Consider the following 22556-nt stretch of genomic DNA (forward strand, 5'->3'; position numbering starts at 1 on the left):
GATCTCGAGAACCGGACTTGGGGTTCGATGCTAGGAAGGATGTGAATGAAACCAATGTTGGTGTGTTCTGTCTCACACATATAGGATGCTTCTGTCTTTCTTTATTAAACTATCTAGAGATAAATTACTGTATTTTGACACAATGTTCTATTAGGTCTAATTTTGTTTCTAATAACAAAATTATGGCTATAAATTACAACGCATGGTAAAATCCGTAATGCACAAGCTTTTATTGGTCAAATTTAAAAACAAAAACTGAAAATATCCCTCTCCATTATTAAAATTTAGTTTTGGTTGCCGTAAGTGACAACTGTGCTTAATGTCAGCTGTATACTGCAGATCAGTTGAACGCCCTTTACGAGCCAGACGATTGTTTGTTTTCAATTGTGAACAAAAATAAATTCCTTGAAATGCTAAGAAAATGTCTTGGACTCTAGGCCACACCTAACATTATAGGAACACGCCCCTTAATGCAAATCACAGACCAATTAGCGCGGCTGCCGTCAATCAGTCGCCTGTCGTGTCGTCCATATGAATGTTGCCTTATTGATACAGCTCCGCCATATTTCTGAAAGGGAAGGTGAGAGTTGTTTGCCTCCAAATCCTCTTAGTAGCATTAGGCTGAGCCTCGTTCAAGCCTTGACATGCGGGGCGCCCTTGTAACCTCCCAAAAACCAGACTCAGCGTATCTGAGTGGCTCAGGTGGCATCAAGTGAAGGGAAACGAAGCGAAGCTCGTTCACGTGGGAGAGGAGTCGAGCACGAGCACGAGCACGAGCACGAGCACGAGCACGCGGCTCTCAGGTAAGACTGCTCGCTACACACTGGTTTCTTTGTTTGTTTTAGGAAAGTAAAATGTGGTTAACTTGCATTGTGCATAAAAAGGTCATATTGAAATATTTCTTTAAGTGTGACGTTGTTTGACGGGCTAATATCGCACTAAACGATCGCGCTAATGTACAAAATCAACCCAAACTCAAACATCTTTAATAGGGCGTGCTGAATGGAACCAAATGTGTAGTCATGGTAACAGGTGGCTGTGATGATCTTTCGCTTCAGTATTTACAGCTATGCACCAGGAATGAGGTATTTGTGTTGCTATTGCTCTCACTGTTTTTCTTTGCTTTTCAGCTCTGCCACAGGTGGAAGACGGCCACCACAAGATGAAATACGTTGGGCACACGAATGTGTGTCTTTTTGCCACTTAACACTACAGGAACCATGGAGGATCACGTATGACATCATTTTTAGTTTTGACATGAGGACAATAAATGTGGCCCCTCGTCCGAGGAGACTACGACGCAGTCGTGTCCTCTTCTTCATCTTAGGTTTACTCTTGTGTTTCTTCTACACGCTGACTGTGAATGCCGGGCTGTCAAAACTCAGACTCTCCATCCATACACGGGACATTTTGGATGACAAAGGAGGAGATGATGGTGCTGTAGAGGTCAGCATTCGCGAGTTAACAGCACCCAATGTAACACAGGAGCAGGTCCAGTCACCGAAGAGCACACAACCCACGTTGGTTATTGTCAACAGGACAGATATTGAGCAGTGCATTTACGTGGAACCCCAACCCCCCAAACCTCCACCGACGACCACGGAACCCACTCTGCTGCAGCCCCCACACAGGAAGGGCGAGTACCCGGAGGACATCTTCTCAGTGGAGCAGCGACGCCAAGGCTGGGTGGCTCTGCATGGCGTTGGGATGATTTATATGTTCGTGGCACTCGCGATAGTTTGCGATGAATTTTTCGTTCCTGCCCTCGAGGTCATCACAAACAAGCTGGACATTTCCGATGATGTGGCCGGTGCCACCTTCATGGCGGCCGGCGGCTCGGCCCCAGAACTTTTTACCTCCCTGATTGGCGTTTTCGTCTCCCACAGCAACGTGGGCATCGGCACAATCGTAGGCTCGGCCGTCTTCAACATCCTCTTCGTCATAGGCATGTGTGCCATCTTCTCTCGGGAGATGCTGCATCTGACCTGGTGGCCGCTCTTCCGGGACGTGTCCTTCTACATCCTGGACCTCATCATGCTCATCGTCTTCTTCCTGGATAACACAATTCTTTGGTGGGAGAGCTCCATGTTGTTGATGGGCTACATAAGCTATGTGTGCTTTATGAAATTCAACAGTCAGATTGAGCATGTGGTGAAGACACAACTGAACAAGCATGTGAGCATCGTCAAAGTGCGGACCACTGATGAGCCTGACAAGGTCAGTCACAATGACGAAGAAACCGTTTGGTTCTTTGTCTATTAAACTTAATACAATGGTGGTCAATGACCACTGAAAAGTCATTTCAGTTTGGGCCGGTGATTAATACTTTGTCAAAAATATTCATCAGTCCATCAATTTTCGACAGCATTTCTCATAAAGGTCTTGGGTGAGCTGAGCCTGTCCCAGTTGGACTTTGATTGAGAGGATGGGTAAACCATGGACTGGTTGCCAGTCGATCGCAGGGCACATATAGCATTCCCAATCACATCTATGGAAAATTTAAAATATTTTTAATGAAGCTAACATGAATGGTTTTGGAATGTGAGAGAGGCAGCTGTAGTACCGAGAGAAAACCCACGCAAGCAAGGGGACAACATGCAAACGACACATACTGTTGGAAGGTCAGAGCCGAGCATTCACGCAGCTTCTTTACAACTTGTTTTGTGCTGGTTCAAGCAGGCGCTGGAGCCTTCGCCATGTCCTCTCACAAAATAATTCCCATATGCATGCAATTTGCGATATGTGGATCTATGTCTTAACATAAATTCTAAACTAATAGAATTGAACAATTACTCGAGCGGCTCAATTTGAGTGGAACATGAGGGTTTTACGTTACGTTAATGAATAACTTGGCGCATTAAGCCACATCACTATTGGACAGAAGAGGAATCTAAAAAATATTTATTCACTAAAACGTCAATGATCATTTTAAATAGCGATTATTTTATTTTGTTGATTAACATAATTGATAAATCAGATTCATGAATGTTTCATTATTTTATTAAAAATATGATTTTTTCCCCATCAATTGAGAGTGCAGAAAAATGCACTAAAATATCAATATTTTTTCAGATTCAGTTGCTGGTTTGGTCCTTAACATGTCACAAAAACGGCAACGATGTTGACCGTTGTTTTCCAAAGTAAACGCATATGTTTGAAAATATCTTATTTTGATTCCACACCAGTGAACAAATGAGATGCAAGTAAACTTTTTCAAGATGATTTCTGTTTTTTTTTGGGGGGGGGGGTGCTGAGTCACTATCTGCCCTAATTTTCGCAACTGCACATCAGGTTTCAATAATACAATACGGCAATGTAATATAGTACTATATTTAGTAATATTCACAAATTAAGGGCAAGGTTAAGCAACTTGTGGAATTCTTCTGTAAAACGTCACAACTACAAATTACAACTCATGGTAAAAATCTGTATTGCGCAATCTTTGCAGGTCAAATTAAAAATAATTTCTCAAAAACATGACTTGCAAGAAAAATAAATCAGCTTCCAAAATATGTAAGACATCTCTTATGCTGGTGAACAGTAAGACCAGAAGTGATTTGGAAGGATGAGGACTGAGGATGATTATTTTATGAATAAGAATGGAGGGGCGATGACATAAGGGTGTCCAGGTCATGGACCGAGGACAGACCGGCTAAATAGGGTAAGGAAAGCAACGTGGCCACCTCTATATTTTATCTTCAGGAGAGTCTCTGAATGGTACTGACAGGGCGCCGCCATATTTGGTGTATGAAGCGCGTAGGCGCTGTGGAAAATAGACGTGTGTGGTTGGCTGCTGTGCCCCGCACACCTCGTGCCGATGGCACGGGAGTGCCGAAATGATTAAATAATGTTTGATACTCAGCATCCTCGGCTCATGTGCAAGGCATTGTTGAAGCGCGGATAGCGCTGGGTGCCGATGGTGCATCGTGCGCACTGCAGGCTTAACAAGTCAGACAAGGATAAAGAGAGACACAGGCTAAACATAACAAAGCTAAATTCCATCCAAACCAAAATCAACAAAAACACAGATCAGAACGATATTATTCTGTGAAACATTTATGATGTATATGTCACAACAAGGTCAGTGGCCCATCTGACACCTGAAAGAAACCAACCTAATGAAAAAAAATCAACTCATAGTAAATAACATGATTACTTTATCAAGTGTTCAAAAGTTGCATAGATTTTTCAGAATTAAGAAATGCCAACATGAGGACCAAGATATAACAAAAGCAGAAACCAAAAACATCAAGTTGTGATATGGTTTCAACGGTCCATGGATTTTTTAAAATCAATTTCAAAAGACTTTCCGGAATTGTTGCTACGTGGCTTCTATCCTCAACAATGCTCTCTTTCTTGACTTTGTCCATTTTTTTGTGCTTTCATGTGCATGCATTTCAGAATTTGTCCCTTTGGAATCCTTTGTAGGAAGGACCATGATTTGCGGTATAAGCAGGTGATGGCCTGTGCTCGTGTAAAGGCCTTTGATGCCGTGCAGAAAGGAGTGCAGGTGTCTGGCTGCATTGGAAATACCAGTAGTGGTCGCGGCAACTGACAGAAATGAGTAATGGGTTGTTGCTGTTTTGATCAAAAGGTATTGTTGTTTTGCACACTGCCAAAACAAGACAGACAAGTGGTTGCATTTATATTCCGAGCGGTTTTAAGTAGCGCCAGCACACGCTGCTATTAGCATCAAGCACATTCACAGATTGCGTTTGATCCTTTCCTCAAGTGTGTGGATGTGTGAGCCCACATCAGCGTGTCATAATTATTGGATATGCCTTCCTTTTATGCATGCTTAAACATCCTCATCTCACATTTCCATTACCCAATTTGTTCTTTCAAAACTCCTACCATAACAATTAGGAAATAATTTGTCAGTTATTCATTTCATTATGTGCCGTAATTATGAATAGATTTATTTTGATTTTATTTTTTCCAAACATTCCAAGTTAATTGCTGCTTGAATTGGTATCCTGAGTGAGGCAAGACCACCGCTTCAACATTTTCTACTGATTGGATAAGATGACATTATGAGTGAATCATTGTTGATTTATGCACACAGTCATCTACGCTTGTTCATGGTTGCAGTTGATTTTACATGCTTCCCACAACAGCAACTTTGATGCACTTACATTTTGAAAACACCATTAAGGATTTTTTGCTGTTCATTCCATCAGTCTTCATCAAGTCATAACCAGGCCAGTTAGACGAAGCCAACCAACATCCTGAGAATAAAATGCCGTGAATAAATGACAACATTCACAGGATGCTGCAACAGTGACCTTAGTGAAACCATAATGGCTCCCAAAAATAGATACAGTATGAAAGTATCCTGAATTATTGTCATGATACCTGTCTACCATATTTATGAAGGGCGACAGGAGGGCTCACACTGTTCAGCCTTACTGGGAAAGTCTTTCCCCAAGTAGTGGAGAGGAGATCATAGCTGTTGGTCAAGCCTTCAGGAGGTGCTTTGTGGTTTGTGTTCTGTTTATGGAACACTGGAGCAGATTTACACCCTCACTCAGGAAAATGGTAGAGGGTACATGCGACTTTGCCCAACAAGTACACATGCTGGCTTTGTTAAGGAATATGGGGAAGGAGCCTGCTACTACGGAGTAAGAGCCAGGTGGACGATAAAGAACGGCAAGATAAAACGGCAGCTCGGCTGAGGATCGCATAATGAGAACTTCAAATGTTTTAAAGGAATTGCTAAAACGAGGACTAAGTTTTAGGTTAGATTCGGAAATGAGGGCTACACCCCCGCCTTTCTTTTGAGGGCGCGCAACATGCGAGCTCACGAAGTTTGGAGGCGAAGCCTCATTTAGCGGTAAAAACTGATTCGGTTTTAACCAGGTCTCGCAAAGACCAATCATGTTAAGATTATGGTCTCTAATAAGGTCATTAACTAACAAGGCTTTCGATGAAAGCGATCTAATATTTAAAAAACCGAGTTTCAGTAAAATAGGTCTATCTAAGTTATTCCGCGCAACAGGACTCCTGGTCATAATATTAAGGAGATTGCTTTGCCTAGGTCCCGGATTGTACCTCGAGCGACTATAAACGCGGCGAGAAATTCTGACGGTCGGAATCCGATAGTTATTTACCAGCTTTCGAGTGCTATTATTTTGAGAGAACGGCTCGTCGTCAATAAAACCGACCGAGGAGGAATGCTTAAACCCATCATGTATTGCCACCTCAGTAGAAATTATATCAGTATGAGATGTAACAGCGTATGGTGTGTAGCGCTCAAATCTAGAAGAAAAGCTATGTGTGTTGTCTAAGTCTAGCATAGCGCTAGTTAGCTCTAGCCTTACAGACTCCATACCCTTCCTTACAGGCTCACTATTCGCCTGCAGCCCGACCTGCTCTAATATGAATAGTCATGGAAGGCTCAAACAATAATCTATGTTTCTAGAAAGAGTGATGGCGCCTTCCCAGTTAGGGTGAAGTCCGTCCATCCTCAGCAGGTCGGGTCGGCCCCAGAAAGAAGGCCAGTTATCTATAAACTGCAGTCCCTGCTCACTACAAAAACTAGCCAGCCACTTATTTAGCGAGAATAATCTACTAAACCTCTCATCATTGCCTCTCGCAGGCAAGGGGCCAGAGACAATTACTCGATGCCGACTCATCTTTCTGGCGAGATCACAAGTCCTTGCTATGTTTTTCTTTGTGATCTCTGATTGCTTCATCCTAGTGTCATTGGAGCCAACGTGTATCACTATATCTGAATAGCTAGCGTTGTTTGCACTGCGCTGGTGTATAGGTGTCTTGCGCGCTAGCTCCATAAGATTAGCTTCTATGTCGGGTGCTCTGGCCCCAGGAATACACATTACTGTGGCTGGATTTTCAAGCTTAATGTTGCTGGTAATGGAGTCATCTATCACTAAGGTGCGGGAGCCATGAGACCGAGGTGGAATGGAACTGCTATGTGTCTTAACAGGCTCACCGCGATTAGCAAGCCGTTTACGGCCAATGCTAACCAGACTAGCAGGTTGGCTACAACCCAGCTAACAGTCGTGTCCGCCACGTTTACGCTTACCACATTACTCTGCTCTAGCTGGCGGACACGTCCCTCTAGCAGGGAGAGTCTTTCCATGAGAATGGTGCAAGTGTTGCATGTGGTGGTGCACGAAACCATAGTTGCGTTTACTCGCCCGGTGGATAAAAGCGGAGGAAAAGATGTCGCGCCGAAAGTGACGTCCTGTCGCGTGATGGCGATTCACTTGGAAGTGGCTGTACTGAATTTACACCAACTGACCGGTACAAGATCGAAGGCTCATCTTCGGATATGCTGCCATGGATATTACGGCCCTGGATGAGGACCCACTCCACTGAAGTCATCTTCCTGCAGCACTTCATTCAATTGACTCTTATATTATCTCATCTATTATTGTATAGCATCATTGTATGTGTCAAATGTTGCCCAGTTGGCATCCATTGCAGCCTGGTCATCCTGGAAGGGGGATTCCCCCATTTGTGGTCCCTTCTCAAGGTTTCTCACTTTTCCCCTAATGAGGTTTTGTGAGTTTTTCCTTGCCCTCCTGGGGGTTAAGATCGGGGATGTCGATTGTGGCTATGTAAAGCCCTTTGAGACTGTCTGTGATTAAGGGCTATACAAATAAAATTGACTTGACTTGACTTGACTACGCTGTGAAATTAGGAGAATATTTTTTTTTATTTTACAAAGGTCAGGATTTGTTAAAGGAATTATCCAGCCAAGATGGCCCATTTTTCACGAACAAACTCAGTTTATTTATTTTTGATCTGGAAACTGAAATTAGTTATCTTTTTCTAATCATTTTATTTTGAAGAAATTAGTAACTAAATGACGACTTGGAAAACGCCTTCTTTTAATGAGCAATATGGCCACGCCCCCCTCCGCTCTTTCCATGTCTCTTGGGAGTCACGAAATGAACCGATCACAAACCCTCCATTGGAAATCATTGTGCTTTCATTGCTTATAATGTCCAAAAACAGTGCTCAATTGGCACCAAAATTCATGAGGACATCCCCACCTGACATTGACACGCACAAAGTGGCTAAAAGCACATTCTGCTCCACAATGTGGAACATTGAAGAAGTCCGAAACACAACCAGTCGGGGTTTGTGTGCGCATTCATGCTCTTGTCCGCTTCAGCGTGTGTAAGTGGAGGATCGATCAGCTCAGTATTTTTGACTTTGGTGAGGTGATCACGAGTTCACGTTTGATGTCAATAAATCCTAACAATTGTGCAGAATGCTTTTATACTTTCACTGGTTGACGTGGACAAGAGTAGTATTGTGCATTTGCATTTTGGTGGCCATCGGCCGCGTTTTAGACAACAAAACTGACAAAGCAAGCAATATTACCACACTTGTCTCCCGCGTGCCAATTTATCGTAAATCTCATCGCAAAACAAGCCTTAAATCACCGCAGAGTCTTTTGCGAGGGGAGCATTTTAGTACAAATGTCATTTTGACATGCAAACCTATTATATAAGTGCCAATGTTAACGTCAATCAACAGTCCCTTTAAGCAAACTTTATTGATGAAAAGCAAGCACTTCTGCCTCACAGTGAAACATTCTGGATTCATTGATATGTGCCCTGTGACTCACCGGCAACTAATCAGGAGTCTCATCAATCTCTCAGCCAAGGTCAACTGGGATTAGGTTCCATCTCTGGTTAATGGTAGCGAATGAATGTATCATCTTTTTCCAACAAGTCCAAACGTCTTTGAAGAGAACATGACCATAACAAAGTCTGTCGTTGACGTCACAGGGGAGCGAGCCATCACCGCCATCACCGCCTCCCCTTCCACTTGCTGCTGTGTCGAATAATGAGGACAAATCGAGACAGCAATCAGAGCCACCTGAGAGTTCTTTACTGAGCAGACCATCAAACCTTCAAGAGGACAACGCCAAGCTCCGGGTACAAATAAGATGTTTGTGATTTCTATTACTATGTTTTGGCTTCAATGATTTGCCAAAAACAGTGCAGTGATTCGCTTACCTGAACACGGCGCAGGCAGCGTGGCGGCGCTTCCCACTCACAGCTGCTGTGATTGTGGGTGTGCAAGCTTATCAGTGTGTACGTGCCCTGTGATGGACTGTTGACCAATCCAGGGTGTCGTGTGACTTCAACTGGAACCTTGAACAGGATCAGCTGCAGAGAAAAAAAACGGAAGAACTTAACAAAAGTTACATTTTAAACTATAAAACTTGTGATAAATATCCGTCAAGATTGCAGTCGAGATCTTCATCAAGTCAGGTCATTATTTTTATTTTTTTTTAAATCGAATACTATGATATGATTACACGTTGTATCTGAATTTTTTTAGAACATTTTCCAGTCATCTCGTGTCTGTAGTGCACCTGATTCAGGGTTGAAATGTTCTTTTGATTTAGTATGTTGTCAAGGGAAACGCATTCTAATTTTAACAAAGTGTTGCATGATTGCATCTAATGCAACATATTTAAATACTCTCCCAATAATACAAGTATGCGTTCATCTTGAACAAGTTTTGTACAAAGCCGCTAACGTTAAAAACATTACAACTCGCAGCAACTGATGTTGCTGAATGATTACCAGTTTGCGAGCATCGAACAGAAGCTGGTTGCAAAACACAAGACAAAATCTTCGCAAATCCTGCTAACTCTTACTCAAATCGGACATCTCACGTCAAGTCAAAACGTGGGCAGCCACAGAGTTGAATCCTATTGCAATGTATTAAGGGGCATCTTCAAAAAGAGAATCAACCAATATCTTAGTGTAATTACATTTTATTCAGATGACACAAAGAATAAACGACTAAAAATAAATGTGAGGAACATTTGGCGTTCTTCTACTTAAAAGGTGACTGTACATTTTTTTTCACAATGCTTTTGAAAAAATACCACAAGGATCAGGAATTATACATACCACACTTGTCTCGCTGAAATTACCTGGAGGTGATTTTTTCGGCACGGTGGACGACTGGTTAGCACGATGGCCTCACAATGAGAGACAGCATCGGGCGTGGGTTCAATCCCGGCTCCGGCCATCCTGTGTGGAGTTTGCATGTTCTCCTCGTACCTGCGTGGGTTTCCTCCGGGTACTCCGGTTTCCTCCCACATTCCAAAAGCATGCATGGCAGGCCGATTGAACACTATAAATTGCCCCTAGGTATGAGTGTGAGTGCGGATGGTTGTTCGTCTCTGTGTGCCCTGCGATTGGCTGGCAACCAGTTCAGGGTGTCCCCGCCTACTGCCCGAAGATAGCTGGGATAGGCTCCAGCACCCCCCGTGACCCTAGTGAGGAGAAGCGCTACAGATGATGGATGGATGGATGATTTTTTGAGGTGGGCCCACTCCCATGTAGGTGAGTGACAGAAGACCGCACCCCATAAACCTTTGGGCCAATGTAAAGTTTGGCTTTTGTTACCTTGACAATCTTGCGACTGGAGTGGCTTCTACTTGCGTAATCTGAGCCAAGAATGTGTAGAAATTAAGTGTCCGTAAAGACACTAAAATCATTTGTACTTGGGGAAGCAACACTTTTGATTCTTCACTGAGTGTATGTGGTGCATGGACACAACGATGACAACAAATATTCTCCCTCTGCCCCTGCGTTTAAAAATTCAACGAAGAAGCAAGCCTGTACTGCTTATCCGAAGCTAAACAACATTGTTGAGAAGTCATTCTTTATCATACCATCCTTGGTCAGATTTTCATGAAATAAAACTATTGCTCCACAAATTCATAATACAAGTAGGAATAAACCTAAGTGAAAAACTGCATTTAGAATTGCAAAGAAGTTCGAGATTTATGTTTCCTTTTGCTTCTTAGATACGTCTTGAATGAACAGGCCATTATTGGCAGAATGCAAAACGGTTTCGTCTCTGATTGGCTGTTGGCTCGCAAAAGCATGAGAGCAAAGCAATGGCGAAGAAGATGCCATTATCTAATAAATTAAGGTCAGCAGAATGTTGCTTTTTAGTTCCAGTTGATTCTGCTTGTTTTATGAATGTGCTGAGCAATGTTCTGGATTTTGCATTTTATTTCATGAAACCCTGAATGTGAATGGTACGACAATGACTTATCAATTTAGCCGAAGCTGAAGTCACTTATTACTCTTTCACAGTCCAAGTTGTGGTTAAATTTTAGACAGCCAACATTTTTTGCTTCATTGCATCCTCTGGATTACGTTGTGAAGAGCATGCCATGTTTGGACATCACTCATTGTCATTGCTTTTGTTTTCATGCATGCAGGTGCGTCCTGCCCTGCAACGAGGCGGGAGCTCGGCCTCCCTCCACAACACCTCGCTGAGGAGCACAATCTTCCAGCTGATGATCCACACACTGGACCCTCTGGGGGAAGGTAACGAAGAGCGGCGGGTGCGAGTTCAATCTGCGGCTGGCATATATGGGTGGAAGAGGATAAAGCTATGGTTCTGGCTTGATAACGACAGAGGAATATTTACTTACAAGTAATCCCATACAATAAATGGATGCAATAATTAGTTAATAATATAGTTAGAGAAGTAGTTCTCTTCTTCCAACTAACTGGATATTTGTACAGCCAGTAATCTAATTACTGGAGTCAAGGTGATGTGGGCGTCCAGTCCAGGCCTCATGTTCTACTTTGTTCTTCCTGTGAGTGGATCTTGATGAGGCCCATCCTCCAAATTGCGAGGCCGGTTCTGTACTCTCGCAACACTCGGTCACAGCTGATCCCTAATCAGCTTTCCAATACACGCTCATACAAGCTGGATAAAAGCCAGCATGCTAGCACACCAAGCTCTTAATCTCTAATGAAATAGTCGAGCGATCACCACAGCAACTTGCACCGTCAGCATCTTTTACATCAGTGGTCCCCCAACCACTGGGCTGCATAGATGGGGGACTTTTTTATTTCATCAACGAAAATGTTTTTGCAATTTTAATTTGAGTGCTTTCGTTAATATTCATGAACTAAAATAAGTCAGACTCCACATTCCAGAATCGCATAGCAGCTCAAAAATAAAACTGCATTTTAAAACTCAAATCCTGTTTAACGTGTGCGTGTGAATTTTATTTCTGTTCCAGTGCTGTGATTTGCTGGTGATCAGTCCAGAGCATAACCTTTCTTTTCACCCTAAGTCAGCTTGGTTAATGGTACTACTGTGGAAGTTGAAATGAGCACACACGACTGACTGTGAACACGTCTTTATTCCAAGACTGCCAACAACAGAATAATGCACAATCACAAATTCGCGCCAACAAACATTCACATGAATACGCCCCCAAACGGGAGGCCTGCTGGGTGAGAGGCATGGTCCTAATGCCCGCCGACTGCAACTTTTTTTGTAGTAGCGTGTGACTGAAGAGTCGCGTTTTGTTGTGTATTTCCCTCAGAGACGTCCTTTAACGGTGACGTCAGAACTGAGGGTTTTATCCACAAGAAAGGTAACTTGTGTTGTTTTGTTCCTGTGTTGCTCCAGAAATGTGTGTTGCACGCCAACAGTGAACTGTGGCATTTTGTTTGCATGGACTCCAACTTACTGCATGACTTCCCATGATTATTTGCAAGTCATCTTTTTTTCTGCTCACAATACACCAGACAACACTGTAAAAGGCTTTTTTTCTGCTTAACGAAGCAATGAGATGTGGTGGCGCCTCTGAGGCTTTTCGAGTCGGCTCGGTGCATTTGGGCTGTCACGTTCGATATTCCTCCCACCCACTTCCACGTGTGCTCGTCTGTGTGGTGTGTATTAATGTGTGCCTGTTTGTTGACTCCTTCCACCAAAGAAATCCAAACATAAACTTAGTCTGGGGTTGTTTTTTTTCCCCCCTCTCCCTGATAATTTTATTTCCATTTGGCTCTCCAAATGGTGAACCAGCAGGCTTCTGTTCTTGTAACCCCAAATTTGGTCATTGTCAAGTTGTGTCGTTACACTTTGTGGTACAATAAAGCTATTCTGCTGCTGATTCCAAAAAATTCTCTTAAATGCAGCAAATAACAAAGTAAAGCCTCTGAATGTCTCTAACGCAGGCAAGTCACATCAGCACCACTTGGAAGGTGAGTCGGAACGTGAACATTTGCTGTCTCATTTTAAATACAAGTAGACTGGGACTGCACAATATATATTAAGTGAAATATTTGAAAATCTATGTAGAGGCATGCGTTAAACAGAATTGCAACGTGCCATTAATGTACAATATGTGGAACTGTCTCAATGTAGATGTTTTAAGACGACGTTTCACTTGAATTACACCTCGGTGAAAGTTCAGGACAAAACACTGTTAAACAACAAGACAAAAATCAATTCGCTCGTCCCCTTTGCCAAAGGCATTAATCTGAGTTTCCAAAACTTCAGCTCTGTTTCTTCTTTCCGTAACTAGCAATTTTATGACCATGCGAGCGTCCCACCCTCCTTTAGCGCCGCCACAGACTATCTCCTTGAAATAAATTTGTGTTATATTTATTATTTGGTTAGGAGCCAAGTGATGTTTTTTTCCATTTAGCAGGATTAACTGATTGCGGCAAATATTTTAATTGAAATTGATTCCAGAATTTCTGTTCCCCTTTGTCAACAGTTTGAATTTGTTAGAGGTTTTGTGTGCTCGCTGAAGCATATTTATTTCCCCCCGTACATTTGGTCATTTCCTAATCATTACTGATGGTTTACGCTTGAAGAAGGTTGATCTCCGCAATCAGACTTCTGTGTGTCCATACATCCCATTTGGACTAATGAGCTGCTTCAGAGCCTGAGAGGCAGAGCAAAGTGCTTTTGCAGCGAGCTTGAAGGGGCCTCAATGAGTCCAAATCAATCCGCCAGACGACTAACATGCTGATGGGTGTCTGTGCGGGAAAGGAAAAGAAAGTAAAACCTGAATATTTAGATTTGGGCTTTTTTTTTTTAAATAACTTCCTCTGTGAAATGAAGACAAATTCATCAAATCAAAATGTGATTGAACATCTGTGTGAATTTTATTCTATCATCAAAATATGTCCTATTTTTTTTTCTTATATTCATCTTGTATGTCCAGATGAAAATCACAAGCCAAAATGTGAGGCGCTGTCCACCTCCCAGCCTCCATCTGAGCTGGAGGCAAAGAACATGACAGACAAGCAGGAAGGCTCAAAGGTATGCAGCTCACTGCCACACACATTTAATACGTGCTTACTAAATAATAAAGTTGCCTTCAATTTGAGCTTTGTGTGTGCATTTGCAATATAGATCATTTAACTCGTTTTACATTTGTGCACCACTGTTGGTGATTTTGGGCGCAATATTGCAAGACTGTTTAAAAGTTCAGTAACAGGACAGTCGGATAACTAACTGTTTCTTTGGCAAAAGACATACAAGGGCTTAAAGTATTGCTCTTGCGAACATCAAAAATGTGCTCCAAAAGAAGAAATAAGAGACTAGATAACAGAGAGACAATAAAAAAAGGAGGAGTAAGTAAAAAAAAAAAGAAGAAATCTCCTTTTGTACTGTACATTGTGTGTATATCCGATTCCATTTTGCATACCGCAAGTCCTCATTAGGGTGAGCTCCCAGCCGACTTTGCTCGGCTTTAAGGAGGGGATTAACGTATATACAGTACGTAGCGTTATCTAATTTATAAGGTAGTCTTGTGTTTCAAACATCTACCTCACATTCAAAGGTTCGAGGTACGGATCGCTGCACAGCCACTCCTGTGTGGAGTTTGCATGTTTTCCTGGTGTTTGCAGGGGTTTCTTCAAACCCTTCCAAAACATCCACTGCTCATCCCTGCTCCAAACTATCAATAAATGTGAATGTGACTTGCTTGTTTGTCTATCGGCTTTGCGATTGGCTGGCAACAAGTCCGGGCTGTGTCCCGTCCTCTCCCAAAATAAACCCGTCTAGGCTCCAGCTCTCCTGAGGCCCTCTTGAGGACAAAGTCGATGCATGGATTGGGATTACACTAGAAAACGTTGTCCATCACAAACGTGCGCTCCACTAATCAGCAGCGCTTGATTAATCCCTTTGCGTGACTCGTTGACAGTCAGAAATGTCTCTTGCCTGCAGGGGAGCTCAGGTGGCAGAAGTGGCGATGAGAGCAATGACGCAGATAGCACTGTATCGAGTGAAAGTGAGGATGACGATGATGGGGACGAGGAGGAGGAGAAGAACGAGCCCTTGTCTTTAGATTGGCCAGAAAGCAGACGCAAGCAGGTCACTTACCTCCTCCTGCTGCCTATCGTGTTCCCGTTGTGGCTCACGCTGCCCGACGTCCGCAACCCGGTATGTACTTTACGTCTACCATCCACTCTGTGATGTGGAAGAGTGTGTCAGGTGTGCTGCAGGAAATTACTTTTATTACTAATGCCCAGTGTTTCCCAACAACAATCTTGCACCACACGGTAAAACAATCAAGTAATTACACAAAATACAAATAATATAGCATGAAAAAAATATATATTTTTGGAGTATATTTACAAAATAATAGTTTTCCCGAAGTTAGATTTTTGCCGAGCAACAAACCGGGAAGTGTGACGTCATTCCAAGACAACTATGGCCGAGTTCAACGTGGAAAGTGTATGAGGCCAGTCAAAAATTGACTCAAAAAGCGAAATGTCAAACATATCTGAGGGAATCCACGTATTTGAAGAGTTGGAGGAAGAGGAGATTGTTGATGTTCTGCTTGTTGGACCGTACATGTACGAGCCAGATGCTCAGGAGAACGAAAATATTGTGGCTGAATGACCGCACATGGAGTGGAGTCTAGACTGATTGAGGCTGGATGAAATGGTAAAAATCTGGAGGGTTATGGCGTTCATCTTATTTTCAAGTTCACCTTCAACATAAGGCCTGCGAGAAGGCCTTACTGTAACCAAGTCGTGATCTGATTTGCTATCGCAACTGTCTATCAAGTCTGAAAGCCCATTGACAAACACAGAAAGACGCCCTCACGATTGTGTCTGAAGGCCTCGGACAAATAGTGCATGATACTGGTATTATGAGATCTGCCAGGCAGCACGAGCTAGATGAATTCTGATTGGATGAATACTCTCACCTAAAAATAAAACACTGGGATATAATATGACATCAATGTGAAGAATATGATCATGATTTCTTGATTATGTTGGGCCAGCATAGAAGGCCTTGAGCGCCCACCACTGTCTAAAAGGAACCTACAGCCGTCGCATTCTGTAGCAATAAAAAGCAGGATTACAGTGGAACAAAAACTACCTAGGTCATGGTGAATACAGTACTTTCCTGTTTTGTTCTTCTTTTAAATGGACAGTCTTAAAAGCTAATAAGTGTGCCACCACTAGTGGTAAAAAGTTGAATTGCACAGGATTTTTATGAGTTGGACCAAAAATCGTTATCCACTGTATAAAAATCTGCACAATTGTGGTAATGCAAACCTGGAACCGGTGATGGTGTTACTCACAATTTTGCTTTGCCTGAAAAAAATGTAATTATACTCTTGATGGTAAAGCCTACACTCCAAAGGAGCCATTAAAGAGTTCATTTGCAAACAGTGCGTCCACCAACAAGCAATGCTTTTCTGCAACGGATTGTTCATCTTTTTATTTCCCAGACATCCACGAAATACTTTGCCTTGACATTTATTGGCACAATCCTGTGGATTGCAGTTTTCTCCTACCTGATGGTGTGGTGGGCTCATCAGGTCAGTTCATTTCCATCTGCACTCACTTTAGAGAGCTAAACTTACATCCTCAAATGAAGTCAAACTTACCGTATGTGTTTATTTTCTTGATCCCAGGTGGGCGAGACAATCGGTATCTCCGAGGAAATCATGGGGCTCACCATCCTGGCGGCCGGCACGTCCATTCCTGACCTCATCACTAGCGTTATTGTGGCCCGCAAAGGTCTGGGAGACATGGCTGTGTCCAGCTCAGTTGGCAGTAACATCTTTGACATCACTGTTGGGTAAGTCTACTGGCCTCCGACTCAAGTGCAGTTTGTTGTCTTCATTGAATGTTGTTTTCATTTAATTTGTTTTTCTAGAATTACTATAATTGGGTTGCAAATGTTATTGTTTTTTTTTTTGCTGAAGCATACATGCTAGCTGTGAACCAGGCAAAGAAAAAAAACTAGGCTCCAGTCAGGTCTATACATATTGGGTATCTTGGACACAATTGTCATCTTTTTGGCTCGAATCACCACTTCAATGAATCGGAAACAAACAATTTGTGCTGTAACTGCTGACTTTCAGCTTTGATTTGCGGGTACCGTTATGTACTTACAAAGTGAATGGTGTAGGAACGATAACAGTTTGTGGATAATGCATATACTTCCGCTTTTCAAGGGACCAAAAGTAATGTCATCTGTTCCATTGTCGTGTATTCTCACATGTTTCTGGCAAAGTTATCTACTCATATTTACTCATTGGAAGGTGTGTCACAGTGCCAATGGACAATGACCCGAAGAATACCGCAAAAGCAATCCGTTTTTTTTCAGGCAAAGAAGCGGAATGTTCCGCAAGGGCCAAGTCAGTCACCTGACCTGAATTCAATGGAGCTCATATTGCACTTGTTGAAGACAAAACTGAAGGGAAAATGTCCCAAGAACAAGCAGGAATTGAAGACGGTTGCATTAGAGGCCTGGCCTGACATGACATCACTAGGGATGAAATCCGACATCTGGCGATGTCTGTGCGTTCCGGACTGTCATTGACTGCAAAGGATTTGTAACCAAAGGCTCTATTTTCATGCCGAGAGCAAGTCTACCTCAAAGCGCAGTCTAATTGTGCATTATGGCTTACATTTTCTTTCTTTTAGTATTTTCCTGCACAGGTAAAATTGAAGTCCTTGACTTGACTTGCATTGGCACGAAAATAGTTACCTGCGTTTTTATGCCGAGCAAACGGGCCCCAAGCGTTAAAAAGTTTGTCCCATTATTTTCTGTCCCCGAAAGTGTGAGGCTCAGACATACATTTTTTTAATTCCAACACTGTTCATCTGATTTTGATGTAAATGCATTCAAATTAAAGTTGAAATTCTGCCATTTTAAACACAGCTTTTTTGTTTAATATAAAATCCACTGTTGTGTTGTTTGGAGCCAAAAAGATGAGGACCATGTCCATGTCTCAATATCTATAGAGTAACTATGTAATAATAATATAAACTTAAATATTCTCTTTTTCTGATATGAGTAAATGGGGTTGAGATGGTTTGAGTGACACCCTCAATTCTGGCTGAAAAAATGGAAAAAACGTGAAAAAGGGGGGGGGACTTTATATGTACTTGTAGTCAGAGCTTGATGTCATTTCTGCAGTCAAACAATGTGCAATTAAACAAATTGTTACCCCAATTTCAATGGGGGGCAAAAAAGGTCCTCCATTTGTAGAATGACTCCTCAAGTGCTGTATTTGTTTTGCACTTGTAGTTTGCCAGTCCCGTGGCTCTTGTACTCGCTGTGGCACGACGGCCAGCCTGTGACTGTCAGCTCCAACGGCCTGTTCTGCGCCATCGTGCTGCTCTTCCTCATGCTCCTCTTCGTCATCATCTCCATCGCCACTTGTCATTGGAAGATGAGCCGAACGCTCGGCCTCACTATGTTCGCGCTCTACTTTGTGTTCCTCGTCCTCAGTGTCCTGCTGGAGGACCGTGTACTCGTCTGTCCCGTCTCGATATAACGTGTGTTCCTGCGCGTTGTCAACCAAGGATGATGTGCAAATATATCATTACGCCCTTTTTAATATTTGGCCATTACTGGTTTGAAATTGGGCAGATAGCTGGCACTTAGTGAAACAAATGTACAGCGGTACCTTGACGTACAAGTACTCAGGCACTAGATGGCGGCAGCGAACTTCATAATGTCTGGCGACCATCAGTTCACATTGCTTACTTGGTTTTGTTTTTTCGCAGGTATTTTGCCATTTTATTTCTTCTGGAAAGGAAAAAAAACATACACCACTGGATTACAATTTCCATCTCACCCTGATGCAACACAGCTGATTCAAATGATCAGATAATCAGTTTGGTCTGCAGCGGCTCGATCAAGATCGTGATCATTTGAATCATGTGTTGTGGATGGAAAGATGGAAAGCAGGCAAGACATGGTCCTCGAGGAAAAGGGTTGAAGACCCCTGCTCCAGAGTAAATAAATAAGTAAAAACCGTTTATTGCGTAATCCAATTTGCATTCCTTTCAAAAGGTGAAAGTTGAAAAAAACTTTTACGAGAATTGTAATTGTAAAATTGTTTTCAATGTTGCACAGCCACACCGGAGGAGTATTTACAAGATTAAAAAGCGACCTCGCTTTCAAACACTAACATTACACTCCTAGTGTAGAAAATACCTCCTGTACATCGTCGGCGTCTACCGCTATAAGTTATGTTATTTTTCTTGTGCTAGATCATGTCGGCTGTGTAGAAATACAGATGTGTAGTGTATTGCGTAAAGTGTCATGTTGAAATGAAGTGGATGCAAACATACAAGAAAACATTTTTTTCCATTTCAAAACATTCTGCAATAAATTATTTTTTTAACAGTCCAATAGACTTTTTTGTTTCTTCTCTCAGGCAAAGACATCACTAAATTAAAAAAAAGAGAGAAACAGGAGATTATACGACTTTATTTACATTCCAAGAGCCCTGAATGTCTGGTCCTTGACAGAACCATTACCACTTGTGTGTGAATAACTGTTATAAAATTATTTTTTAACAACACATTAAAATGTAGATTGTGCAGTCATTTAAACATTTTTCTTTTGACAGATGAACGTCATCATTCCCCAGATGTTCCCATCATAGTCAGTGAGCCATTTCAAGTTAAATAAGCCCACCTTTTTATGGGCCAAAGTGCAGCAGCATCCTGACCTTTAAATGAGATGTTCTTCCATGTGACAGAAGTGGTTGGCATTCATAAGACCTTCATTTGACCAGAGGAGGTCTTCCTTCCACCACCATAACACTACCGAAAAATAAATAATAAAAAAAATAATAATAATACATGCGTGGTCACAAACGGTTGCTTCTATTATGCAGAACTTTTTAGCTACTTATGATTCATTTTGACAGACTCTTAATTGACAGCGAGTCATCTGGTTCTCTGTGCAGTTTAGGATGGCTGGTGGCTCAGCCGAGCATGTTTTAGTCAGACTTTCTCAAAAAAATTTTTTTTTAAATTGACATTTCAAATGGATATGCAAATTTACCATAAATATACTGTGTAAATACATAGAACCCGCCACGACTAGCTTGGTAGTGCCCTGCAATGCGTCAGCGTGAAGCGCTATTGAGAAATTAATCCTTTCTCACATTAACACATCTGGGTAACAGACATCGACAACTACCTAATAATGTAATCTTAATCGGATGATGCTTATGATATACTTCAGACCATAACCATTGAGTATTTTACTCATGAGTTCATGAATGTGCAGCTACCAATACATGTAACACTGTTACTGTGATTATAAATATTGAAGCATTCTTGCTTTCTCATTCCTTTATCTTTGGGAAAAATACATCATATAAGAAAAGTGAAGATAAGCAACTAACAGCAGATTAGTCACTTCAGGGAAATTTAGCAGCAATGGAATAAGGCATCTTTACCAATCGCGCCATTTTGCTACATCCAATATGTTAGCAACTGTTTGTGGATATACTGTTAGTCGTTCGTTGGGTGTTTTTATTTCACACTAAAATATACTATTAATTTGCACCTGTAAAATATGAGTGAAAATGAAACCGCTGTGCATTAGCGCAGGCAAAAAAAGAGGCAACGGGGACAACTGATTCTGCAATCTATGAGCAGTGGTCCCCAACCACCAGTCTGGACCAAGCCACACAGATGACGCAGAAAAAAAAGCCTCACAGGACTTACATTTTATTGATTATTCGAGGCTGAAAAATATTGTAATGTCTGCCAAAGTTACGACGTCAGACATTAGTTATATCTCTCTTTTATTATTACGACACGGCTACTGCGGGCCCCAGCTGACAGCAACAACGGAACACTCACCGTTTACGAGAGTCACACGGAACTTCCTCACTCCCTGTCAGTGTGGGCCCTTCTCTCACTTGCACACTCCTCCCGTCCCGCGAGTCGCGTGATGCACTCAGAAAACGGAAATAACATAGCTTGGCAAAACACAACTGTTACCACAACACGCATAACCCAAATTGTTACATTATTTGAATTTGAAGATTGACGGGCTTCTCTCCATTCCATCGGACTCTTGACATTGATAATTTGAGTAAAAAAACAGACCATGTACAATATCCGGCGAGCACCCTCACGTCATCGTTCCCATGTATGGACTTGTATGAACCGGTCCGCGGCGGGAAGAAAAGGTTGGGGACCACTGATCTAAAAGGCTAAATTAGAGGCAGTCACAAGAAAGAGTCATGCTATATCATCTTTAACTGAACTCCTTTCAGCGCTACAATTCAGCGGCTGGTATTTGGGATCCAGTAAACCCTGAAGGTCTACACTTGCCGGTAAAGTGCAAATTTAAAAAAAATGCATTTTCCAAATGCACAGACTTCTTTCTTTTTAGTGTTTGCTGCTCTACAAAGAGTATGTAGCAAACATGTCAGCATTTCTAACAGCAATTCTATTAAAAAATGGAGTAATAAGGTTAATCTTGAAAGATAATTATGCAGTACACTAAAAGGACGCTAAAAACAAGTTAAAACAGTAATTGATTAATAGTTATTAAAATCTCCATCGTACCGTTTAGATCATCTCTTAATGAGACTATCTACCCATTTTCTATTATTGTTATGATATAAAAAATTGCCAAGGGTGAAAACTAGTTAAGGAGGATTATGATTCAAACATCCACACAGATGTTACATCTAACTGGAGGCAGTGAAGACTTCAACAATTTGTACCACAGTTGCTTAAAAAAAATAGCATACAGTCCTCCCCTGCAGAGTCATTTTCCCTTGTAAGATTTGGGTGACAATTTAGAAAAGTGGCTAAATGAAGTCATTTCTCGTCTAATGAAACTCCTTTCAATATGTCAGGCAGCATGATGGACACTAACTGTAACACACCTACATGTACAGGACAGTCAACAGAAGACACTAAAATAAATACAGTTTACTCTGTATAATCGGAATTAACATGGAAATATCATCGCTACTAGTCGCACATGCCATGTTTCTACGAAAAATATTGCTTTGAAAAATACTCTTCTGGTGCGTTGTAACAGTCTTTCTATGAGGAGACTCAGTGGAGATGATCCCTTTCAAATTAATCAAGAATGGATAAATGTCAAACATTCCTTCCTCACAAAGAGTACGGCTGCATTCCTGAGCTTCATCTTCACGCAATTTAGAGGTAAGGCTCCCCGAAAGTCCTGCGACACTCCATGACGCCCGCGCTGGGGGGGCGGTCACAGTTGCGCGTGAGCTTCACCAGGCTGGGTGACAGGCGGTCGTACGCCAGCTTGTACTCGCGATCGAAGGCGTCTGCACAAAGAGCAGCATAAACCAGAGTTATTCCTTTAAGTCTCCTTTGAAGCTTTCCTGCAGCTCCAGATGAGTCAAAATGGTGCACGTATGCAGACCTTATGTACCGTTGCAACCACAAGTTTACATGCAGTTTAGAGAAACATATGACTCCAAGTCTGACTATAAGGCCTAAAGCCGAAGATGA

The 22556-nt window shown here is 42.1% G+C and overlaps 2 protein-coding genes across 18 annotated transcripts in view; one reads left to right on the forward strand and one right to left on the reverse strand.

Annotated features, from left to right (window-relative positions):
• The first annotated feature begins 478 nt into the window (after positions 1-478).
• On the forward strand, positions 479-19527 carry LOC148336783 (sodium/potassium/calcium exchanger 1-like). 7 transcript variants are annotated; one of them, XM_088296513.1, is made up of 11 exons: positions 479-803; positions 1131-2217; positions 8766-8915; positions 11234-11342; positions 12359-12409; positions 12957-13022; positions 13994-14091; positions 15001-15216; positions 16520-16609; positions 16706-16872; positions 18331-19524. In XM_088296513.1, the coding sequence occupies exons 2-11, from the start codon at positions 1258-1260 to the stop codon at positions 18578-18580; spliced, it is 2157 nt and encodes a 718-aa protein (XP_088152639.1). In that variant the 5' UTR covers positions 479-803; positions 1131-1257; the 3' UTR covers positions 18581-19524. The 7 variants fall into 7 exon arrangements, with proteins under 7 accessions (XP_088152639.1, XP_088152640.1, XP_088152644.1 ...); XM_088296514.1 differs by having other exon boundaries at positions 12996-13022; positions 18331-19523; XM_088296518.1 differs by lacking the exon at positions 18331-19524 and adding an exon at positions 17404-18126.
• Positions 19502-22556, reverse strand: part of LOC148336784 (C-myc promoter-binding protein-like) — a 55888-nt gene continuing 52833 nt past the window's right edge. For all 11 annotated transcript variants that reach the window (XM_088296512.1, XM_088296510.1, XM_088296504.1 and 8 more), the window contains one exon: positions 19502-22369. In XM_088296512.1, coding sequence (XP_088152638.1) covers positions 22233-22369 — 137 coding nt within the window. In that variant the 3' untranslated portion in view covers positions 19502-22232. The remainder of the gene's footprint in view (positions 22370-22556) is intronic.

This window comes from Idiotropiscis lumnitzeri, chromosome 5, assembly GCF_059441095.1.
Source record: "Idiotropiscis lumnitzeri isolate Australia: NSW breed Sydney's pygmy pipehorse chromosome 5, RoL_Ilum_1.0, whole genome shotgun sequence".
NCBI classification, from domain to species: Eukaryota; Metazoa; Chordata; class Actinopteri; order Syngnathiformes; family Syngnathidae; genus Idiotropiscis; species Idiotropiscis lumnitzeri.